This window comes from Micromys minutus (genome assembly GCF_963924665.1).
Source record: "Micromys minutus genome assembly, chromosome: 5".
Classification (NCBI taxonomy): Eukaryota; Metazoa; Chordata; class Mammalia; order Rodentia; family Muridae; genus Micromys; species Micromys minutus.
In genome coordinates, this window is record NC_137974.1 from 87,762,151 (window position 1) to 87,771,641 (window position 9,491).

At 46.9% G+C, this 9,491-nt stretch overlaps 1 protein-coding gene and 1 long non-coding RNA gene across 3 annotated transcripts in view; one reads left to right on the forward strand and one right to left on the reverse strand.

The window, feature by feature from the left end:
* Positions 1-534, reverse strand: part of ZEB1 (zinc finger E-box binding homeobox 1) — a 164,000-nt gene extending 163,466 nt beyond the window's left edge. For both annotated transcript variants that reach the window (XM_080917242.1, XM_080917241.1), the window contains exon 1: positions 436-534. In XM_080917242.1, coding sequence (XP_080773368.1) covers positions 436-493 — 58 coding nt within the window. In that variant the 5' untranslated portion in view covers positions 494-534. The remainder of the gene's footprint in view (positions 1-435) is intronic.
* Positions 81-9,021, forward strand: LOC308420972. Its single transcript, XR_013975044.1, has 5 exons — positions 81-263; positions 6,752-6,985; positions 7,192-7,358; positions 8,602-8,738; positions 8,943-9,021. It is a non-coding gene; the product is annotated as an uncharacterized lncRNA (long non-coding RNA).
* The last annotated feature ends 470 nt before the right edge of the window (positions 9,022-9,491 follow it).

Sequence of the window (9,491 nt, forward strand, 5' to 3'; positions counted from 1 at the left end):
CGCGGCCGCCCGTGCTCGCCCGCCCCGCAGCCCGCGCCCGCTCGCCCGCCTGCCCGCTGCAAGTTTGTTCCCCGCCGCCGCGGCCTGCGCGGAGGGAGGATCGCGCGCGGGGAGGCGCCGAGGGGGGCAGCAAGAGTGGAGAAAGTGCGGAAAGAAGCAACAGCCGCTCCTCCCGCGGGCGGAAAAGTGGCCGGGCGCGGCGGCGGGATGCGGCGCGGCTAACGGTCCCCGGCGGCCGCCCGAGCCGCTAGGCGCAGAGGCAGGTAAGACATAACGGTCCAGGACGGCGGCCGCGGCGGCGCGGCGGCGGGGCGCACTACTTTACTTTCCCACTCCGTCGGCCCGGCCCGCCGCCGCCCCCGGCCCGCCCGGCCCCGCGCCCCTCGCCCGGCCGCCCCGCTGCCCGCCGCCGCGCCGGGCCCCTCCGCCACTCACCGTTATTGCGCCGCGGGTTCGCCTGCTTTCTGCGCTTACACCTGGGGCCATCCGCCATGATCCTCTCGCTTGTGTCTAAATGCTCGAGTCACCTCCTCCCCCTCCTCCCTCCCTCCCTCCCTCCCCTTCACCCCCCCCCCACCCGCCGCCTCCACCCCTCCCCCTCCCCACCGCACCTGGTTTACGACACTCGAGGCTTTACGACATCACCTTCCTAACACCTAGCGGCGCTCGCTCTACGGCCGGAACCTTGTTGCTAGGGCCGGGGTGGTTTGCGGCAGCCTCCGACGCTGCGGAGTTTGAATCGCGGAGGCGAGGGAAAAGTTTTGCCCAGGTGTGGTGGGGGTGGCGGGGGACGCTGCTGGGACTCCGGGGACGGGGACGGGAGGCGACAGTGTGGCTTCCTAGGTCAGGTGGAGCCGGAGGCACGGGCCGCACCCGCCCAGCCCTCGCGCGTTCCGGGGCGCACTCGGCGGACCCGCCGCGCTTCAAGCTGTCGGGTGCGGCGACCCGCGCGTGCGCGCCGGGGACGTGGACGGCGGGGACGCGTCGCGGGCGAGCTACCTGGCCCGTTCTGCCTCCTCCCCTCCCCTCCCACGGACGCGCGGGTTTCCCCAGCCTCCCCGGACGGGAAGTGACTGCAGTTGGGTTGAACTTCAGCTGGACAGAGAGGGAGGCGAGAAATTCCGCTCGCAGGAAAGCAGCATGAGTAATCCCCTCTCACGGTGCCAGGCTCACTTCCTCATCCGTGCCTAGCTCACCTGCTGTCACCTTGCCTGCCCAGCCCTGGGTGGCGGTGCTCGGAGTTGTAGTGACTCGCCTTTGGGGCAAAAACAGCCCTCAGGGAGCACTCTTGGAAACGTGTAATCTAAAGCATCAGGATCCTGAGGCAGGAGGATGGCAGCCTCAGGCCAACCCTGCTACTGAGTGGAACCCTGTCTCTAAATAACTACACTTTGAGATCTGAGCAGTTGTCACAGTGGCAGAGCCTCCAGGCTAAAAGCAAGGGTAACTGATGAGGGTAAAAACTCTGGTTCTTAAATCCTTTCACTTTGTCCAAGACCCAAAATACCCTGATACCTGTTTTTCAGAAATTGAGACTTAAATTGACCTTTCTCTCCCTGCTTCTCACCGCTTTTCAAAGGAGGAATTGTGTGGGACCACTCTGAGATAAATGAGCTAAGCTGCCATTTCAGATATGTAATTTCTGTAGTATATGTATTTACAGATATAACCCAGAAACATGCCTTAGAATGTTAAATACTGCCCCACCTGGGGATCCATCCCATATGCAGACACCAAACCCAGACACTATTGCTGATGCCAAGAAGTGCATGCTGGCAGGAGCCTGATGTAGCTGTCTCCTGAGAGGCCCTTGCCAGAGCCTGACAAATACAGAGGTGGACGCTTGCAGCCAACCATTGGACTGAGAATGGGGTCCCCAATGGAGAAGTTAGAGAAAGGACTAAAGGTGCTGAAGGGAGTTGTAACCCATAAGAAACAAAACAAAACAAAAAAAAAAAAAAAAAAAAAAACACCAATATCAACCAACCAGACCCCCCCCCTCAGCCCCCAGGAACTAAATCACCAACCAAAGAGCACACATGGAGGGACCCATGGCTCCAGCCGCATATGTAGCAGAGGATGGCCTTGTCTGGAGGAGAGGCCCTTGGTCCTATCAAGGCTGATGCCCCCGTGTAGGGGAATGCCAGGGCATGGAGGGAGTGGGTGGGGAGCACCTTCATAGAAGCAGGGGGAGGGGATGGGGGGTTCTGGAGGGGAAACCAGGAAAGGGGATGGCATTTGAAATGTAAAGTATAGGTACCCAATAAAAAAAAATAGTACATTAAATCAGCACCGTTCAGATAAATGACAGCTGCTTGGTAGGTTTCTGCCTGTGGATTCTGGCACATACCAGCAGTCTTTTAAGTGTGGGAGGTGGAGCCAACGCTCGTTTGCATAGTGAGACCCCAACCATTAAAACAACTCAACCCCCCACACGTTAAAAGATTGACTAAACTGAAGTAAGTGTACATCTGGGATCCAGTAATTTAAAAGTTCTGGCTATGGCTGAAACCCTTCCCACATTTGTTGTGTCTGAAAAATGGGACTGTATGTGTAGCTTGCACACCAGATCTGAACTCAATACAAAACTAGACTTCTCTTGGACCCTGTACATACAGACAGTGCTTCTTTAGTACCATGGTAACTGAAACATACATGTCAGAATAGTATTCTTGGATTAGTGGCCTTGAGTCATGTGTGGTTGATCCTGAGTAGTTGGCATCACACGATTGAGCCATGTCCAGGCCTCTGTGGCTTTCTGAATCACACCATAAACTTTTGTCTTTTACTGGAAATTGTATGCTTTCCAGCCAAACAGAAAAGAAAATTTTCTCTCTACCACACATGTTACCTTCCCTTAAACTTGGGAGGTGTCACGCTTTTAGTTCTTTTCTGGCTTGTGAACGCTTCTGTGTTTTTCCTCAACCTAACAGTCACAGACACACAAACAGCCCAGAGGATACTCGGTTTCTTCTGTGCTTACAGGTTTAGTTGGGGTGGGTTGCATTATTAACTGGGGAGAGTAAACCTTTTCTTGGGCCTGTCTGTATCCTCAGCACCTACCACAGTGCCTAACCACCTTGTAGATGTTTAATAAACATTTCTGAAATTGGTTTTGTCTGTTTTCTGAGCCTGTTGTTATCAATAAAGTGAAGATTATATGTCTTACTTTGTCATAGTTTTGGGAACTGTTGAGGTAGTGAAACACAGTAGCTACCATTCATGTCCTTTCTAGATCTTAGGTTCTCCTTTATCATTTTCCTTTTCCCTAATGAATTACTTCTGCTCAGTTTGATTTTTAAAATACGTCCAGGAAATGCCAGTGAGCCAAATCTAACACTTTCACAAAAACCTCTGATAACTTACAAATTAAATATTTGGCTTCCGTTCATATTTCTATAATGTTATTGAAGATTCTTGAAATCTTTGCTAGAGAGAGCAGACAGAATTAAGTCTCGGAATATAGAATATTGCTTTAAACTTCATTATGAGACAGGTTATCTTAACCAAAGAGTGGGGAAAAAATCTTTGGAACCAAATTATAAATGAAGTAAATACCTGTTAAATTTTAGATTAAACCCAACCCTTGGGAGGTAAAGAAAGGAGGATCAGAAGTTTAAGATTACCATAGGCTATACACTGAGCTCCAGGCCAGCCTGGGCTACAGGAGACCCTGCCTCAAAATGAGAGTTTAGATAGAGGTTAAGGAGACTAGTGAGTTTAACATTCATCACATCTTGTCTGCAGGGAACGTGTCTTCAGTGTGTGCCTTTGCTAGTGAAATATTAACACTGCTTTGAACACTAGGGTTGTATATGTTGAGCGAAATGCACTGTACAAAATGGATTGTTGTATTTTAAAAATTTAGTGGGAAGATTTATCCATTTCTGAATTTTCCTATAAATTTTTCATTCCCTTTGCACATATTGCTTTTCATGTAAGATTGGCGTACAAGATAAACTCTGATAAATGACTATTTTGAAAGTTACTGGGTGCTTTATATTAAGGCCACCTCACTGTCCAGGTGCATTTGAGATGTGTGACTCTAATTCTCTAGATGATGTCACAGAAGGCTCCTGTGCCATTGCCATCTCCATCTAATGCTTGTTTTCACATTGGACCTTGAAGGAGTGAGGGTATACTCCATTCATGTTTCTTGGGGTTTGTATAGCTATGACAAAACACCATGAGCAAAGGCAGCATAGAGGTAGTCTAGTCATTGTCCTATTGCTGTGAAGAGACCTCATGATCAAAAAAAAAAAAAAAAAAAAAAAGTAACTTAGGGCTTGCTTACAGTTTCAAAGGGTTAGTACATGATCATCATTGGAGAAAGCAGGCAACCATGGTACTTAGAGCAGTAGCTGAGAGTCTTACATGCTGATTTGCAGGAAGGAAGAGACACAGGGCAGGCTTGGGCTTTTAAAACCTTAAAGCATAATCTCAGTGACAAACCTCCTCCCACAGGCCACACCTCTAGTCCTTCCCAAATAGTTCCACTCTGAAGGTGACTGAACATTCAAACATATGAGCCTATGGAAGCCATTCTTATTCCAACACCACAGGGAAGGAAAGGATTTATTCAAGCTTACCAGTCTCACATAAGACTTTATTACTGAAGGAAGCCAGGGCAGGAACTGGCAGGTAAGAACTGTTGCAGAGGACATGGCAGAATGCTGCTTACTGGCTTGCTCTTCATGGCTTGCTCAGCTGCTCTCTTATAGCTCTTAGCACCACCATCCTAGGGATGACACTGCCCAAAGTGGGCTCACACGTCAGTCACCAATCAGGAAAATGCATTACAAGTCACTTTGGTGGGGAGCATTTTCTCAGTTGAGGTTCCCTCTTCTCAGATAACTAGCTTGTGTCTGGTTGACAAAAAGTAAATAAACTGACCAGGGCACATTTAGAGAAAGCAGGGGGCCTTCAAGCTGCTTCTGTGTAATGGATCAGCCGAGACTGGATAAAAGAAGCTGGTGGTCACCTCACAACTGCTGTTCAGCCAGTCTGCAGCCAGACCTCCAGAAGATGCTTAACTAGCAGTCTTCCTCAGGGCCTGTGCTGGCTTCACTAATAAAGCCCCCTTGGAGAGGACAAAGGAACATGCTTTCCTCATGCGCCAGGTTTATTATGAACCGCATCACAACATTTCTCTTTAAGGAAAGACTCTCAGTCTTCATAGGGGTCAACGAGCTGTTAACATAGGTAGCATTTTCAAAACATCTAGGATAGAAGCATAAACTTACTTAGTGGGAAATAGCTGCAGAATGTCAGTGATCACCTCCAAAAGCTAATACAATAAGTAATGTGGATTAATTTCAAGAACTGCTCCTACAGAAAACATTCTCCATCGATACTGTGTATGAGCAGGAGTGATTTGCTCAGGTGGCCGACAGCAGAGAGTCCAGCATAAACAGTGGTTTTGAGTGGACTGATATCAGGGGCTGGCATTTGGTTTGCACTGCTGTCTTTGCCCCTTTGTTTCTGAGTCTGCCTGTTTGGCGTCTTGACTTTTCTCAGCAGCTGGCTGAATTTGTTACAGGGTGCATCTGTCCTTTGGCTTATACCCCTGGCTTTCTGTAACTCATGGTCTCAGTCACAGACACTGCCAGCAATTACCTCTTTGAACATATCTAGTTCAGAATTTAAAAAGTGAGTAACCTGTTTTAAATCTCTCACTACTGTGTTAAGGTCACACAAAAAAAGTTAGCTGTAGAAACCCATGTTGAGTTACATCCACAGCTCTAAGTCCTGGTCTCACCACAATCACCCCTTCACCTCTTGCTTCTGGTTCTTTGCTGCCCTTTTTTTTTTTTTTTTTTTTAATCTTACATAACTAGGCCACTCACTGGGCCACACCCACTATTTTACTTTTTAATCATTCTCTTTCTCTTTCTTTGTTCCAGGTCTGACATAGTTCTGCTTGGATCCTTTCCCTTTATCTTTTAGGTCAAGGCTTTTAAAATTTGTTCCAACTCTAGAGTCCTGCTTGCTTGTGGATGATTCCTATTCTGACTGGTGAAGCTCAGTCTCTGCCTGACAATCCCTGAGGAGCTGTCTTCTGGGGGCCATATCCTCAGGCCCCTTTGCCCCTGTTTCTGTTTGCTTTTGGCCAGTTGGGGAAGCCTTGGCAAAAGATCAAAGGAAGGAGCAAGTCCAGAATATCCCCTTCCTGTGGCTACAGCTCCATCTTCCACTAGGGCCACCGCTCTTTTCAGATACCTGTATCTTGTAGCCAAGTTCCAGAAACTGCTTCTCTCCCTTGTGCCTTCGGGCCTAGAGACGTAATGGTTAGATTCTCTATATTCCTTCCCTTAAGAGCTATCTCCACCTTCTTAAGAACTCTCCTCAGCAAACTTGCTTCAGTTACCCTGTAATGGTACCTACCACCTGCCAGGACCCCGAGAAAGACATAAGTTGGAAAAAGAAATTTAGTACAGCCTTGTCAACGAGGAGTACCAATCCCATTGCTTCTAAATTGAAATTTGAATGGAGATAAATATGTTATCCTGGTGACTATTCATGCAAAATGTCAGACACTAATTATTCAATAAGTATAGAATGAAGGCAGCTCTGTCCTTATCTAAAATCTAGATGAGATAGCTTCAAAATAGCGTTTTAAATCAGAGTTTTCCTGCACTTAAAACGCTGTTCCCAGGGTGCTTTGCAGTCTTTGTAAGACAGAACTGTCTGTCCTTCCCACGAGGCTATGCACAGTAATGGCTCAGCTTCTTCCCTTCCTGCATGTACCCAGGTGCCACCATGCCACGAGCTCTACCCAGTGTGATAGAAACAGAAGTGGTGTGTGCAGCTATGAGGCAGCCTTCACAGCTATGACTGAGATTCCTGGGCTTCTCCCTGTTGTTCGAAATCAAGCCTACTGTGCCAGGCTCCATAGGGAAGGCAGAACAAGCCTGAAGGGACAGAGTTTCTGGCAATGAAGCACTGTAACCAGCCTGTCTTTCCTCTATAAAGAGAGAGACCATGGGTAAGCTGCCATTCTCTTAAGCGGTGTTGGTACTCAGCCAGCAGAATGCCTGTCTAGTGTGGCTGTATATATTAATGTTCTCTGGCCACTATGAAAACATGGCCCACCAGTGTATTAAAACCACATTTAATAGCTTAGCATCCTGGAAGACAGAAGTCTGAAATGGTTATCACAAGGCTAAAAGTTCTCTATTGTGGTTTTTGCAGGATTGGGAACCATCAGAAAATGTTAAAGGAGAACATCTCTGCCTTTCCAGCTTTGATGGCCACTCATATCCCTTAGTTCCTGGGCCTCTTTCTCCATCTCCAGACTCATCGACATCTGTGGAGCCTTTCTCCAGTCATCTGCTTTCTGGTCCTTTATTCTACCCCAGGTAGCAGATGCCTTGGTGATGAGCAAAGCCTGCCCAGATAATGCAGACTGCTTTTCTGCTTTAAGATCAGCTGACAAGCAAGTTCAGTTCTGCCTGTAACCTTACGTCCCCTTTGCTACATAACTAACATGGTCCCAGGTTAGCTTTGGTAGGCATTATAATATACATTTAAAGTTTTGTGATTGAGAAACCAGTTTTCATTAACTTGTTTAACGTTTAGTCTTTATCTCTGGTTTCTATGCAGCTTTCCAGTATTATGTTAATTAGTCATTAGTCTTTATGGAACACTTAGCAGTATTGCTACTTAGAAATATTTAATTATTAAGTATTAATTACTTTTCTTCAACTTATGTTCCTGAGAGCACTTTATGTGACAGACACAGCATGGATCTATAAATATCTATCACAGCCCCTGACTCCAAGAAACTTACAGATTGTTGGAGAAGCAAATTTGTCAAAAACCATCATAAAGATGGCAGGGAGGTATGGTTTTATGTAGGAGACACTGACTAAGGTAGAAGATGTATGTATTGGAAAGAATGTAGCTTGTCGGTAGTCAAGTGGAGCAAAAATAAATCATAAGATATGCAAAACTTCAGGATGAACACACAGTCTTCTCGAGTTAAACCTACAGACAGGAGGGTTTGACTATGAGGAGTTTCTGGTTCTAGATAAGACTGCCTAGGAGGACAAGTGTGAGACAGGTTGTGTGAATGATGCCAGGAAAATTTGGGGCATGTTATTGGAAGTAACTGTAGGACATTGCCTTGGGTCTTAAGAGGTCTGCATCACACAAGATATAAATAGTATTCTGGGAGGGAAAATAAAAAGGAGCAGGATAAACGAGGGAGGACCTTAGCATTTTTCTTTAGAATTTAAGAAGGAATTCAAATAGGAATAGCCATGTGGATGCATATACACCATAAGGATCCCAGTAACTCCCAGGTGAGGTCTGTATTCCCAGACGGCATGAGCAAGTGTGCAGCTGCTGTTAAAGTTAAGCATTATTAATATGTCCTGTTGTCAGTGTTCCTAAAATTGCACCAGGCTGCATAATACGGTGTTGTCAGCTCTTTATTGGTGCCTCACTAACGTGTCAGACCCTCAAAGTATATATGGAACATAAACAAGTATTATGAAGGAACCCCAAATGTACCCACCGGTTCCTGCTGTTTTCTGCCTGTTATTTTTGTTCTAATACAGAAATCCACTGCTACCTCCTTTGAGATCTGCTATCTTCCAGGTTCCCTTTCATGTTCCAAGAAGGCAGACTTCCTTGCTTTTTCTGGATTAAAAGCATCTGTCAGAATTCCTGTGACCAGCGAGCAGTCTCAACTCCCAGAGCTCATCACTTGACATAAAAGCCTCATCTCACTACAGGTTTTTAAAATTGTTTATTTCAAATTATGTGGGTGCAGGGCACATGTGTTTACACAATTGCAGATGCTTGTGGGTGCAGGAGGTGTCAGAACCCCTGGAACACAGTTATAGGTGCTAGTGGGCTGTTCAAGGTGGGTGCTGGGAGCAAAACTAGGGCCCTCTGCATGGTAGAACATACTCCTAACCACTCAGCGATTTCTGCAGCCACAACCCCCGAACTTCTCCTCCACGTGGTACTGGGGATTGATCCTGGAGCCCCATACACACCAGGCAAGTACTCCCCCACCAAGCTAAGTCTCTGGCATGGTTGCTACATGTTTTGTTGTTCTTGTTTTGTTTTGCTTCTGCTGTTTCTGGCTTCAGTCTCTTCTCTTGTTCTGTACTTGGTAAACAGTAAATAAAAAACAGCAATAAAAAAGTCAAGTTCACAAGGGTTAAATCTCTTGAGTGTTAGTAAAACAGTAAGAGCAGAACCCACTGGGTTTCCTACAAAATGCTTTCTTCAGGCTAAAATCAAATTCTTATCCCTGAAAAGAATATCACCTCAGTCACAGGTGGAGCGGGTGCATGGACGCCAAGGGGTCGCAGAGCTAATGTGCTGGCGCAGTGATATGGAGATGTGAGTGACTTTCAGGAGGTGTGCTGTTTGAGGAACAGTCTCCAAGCAGGAAATGTCCCACCCTAGGACAGTGGATCTCAAGCTTCCTACCACTGCTGCTCTTTACTATAGTTCCTCTTGCTGCTGCGAGGCCA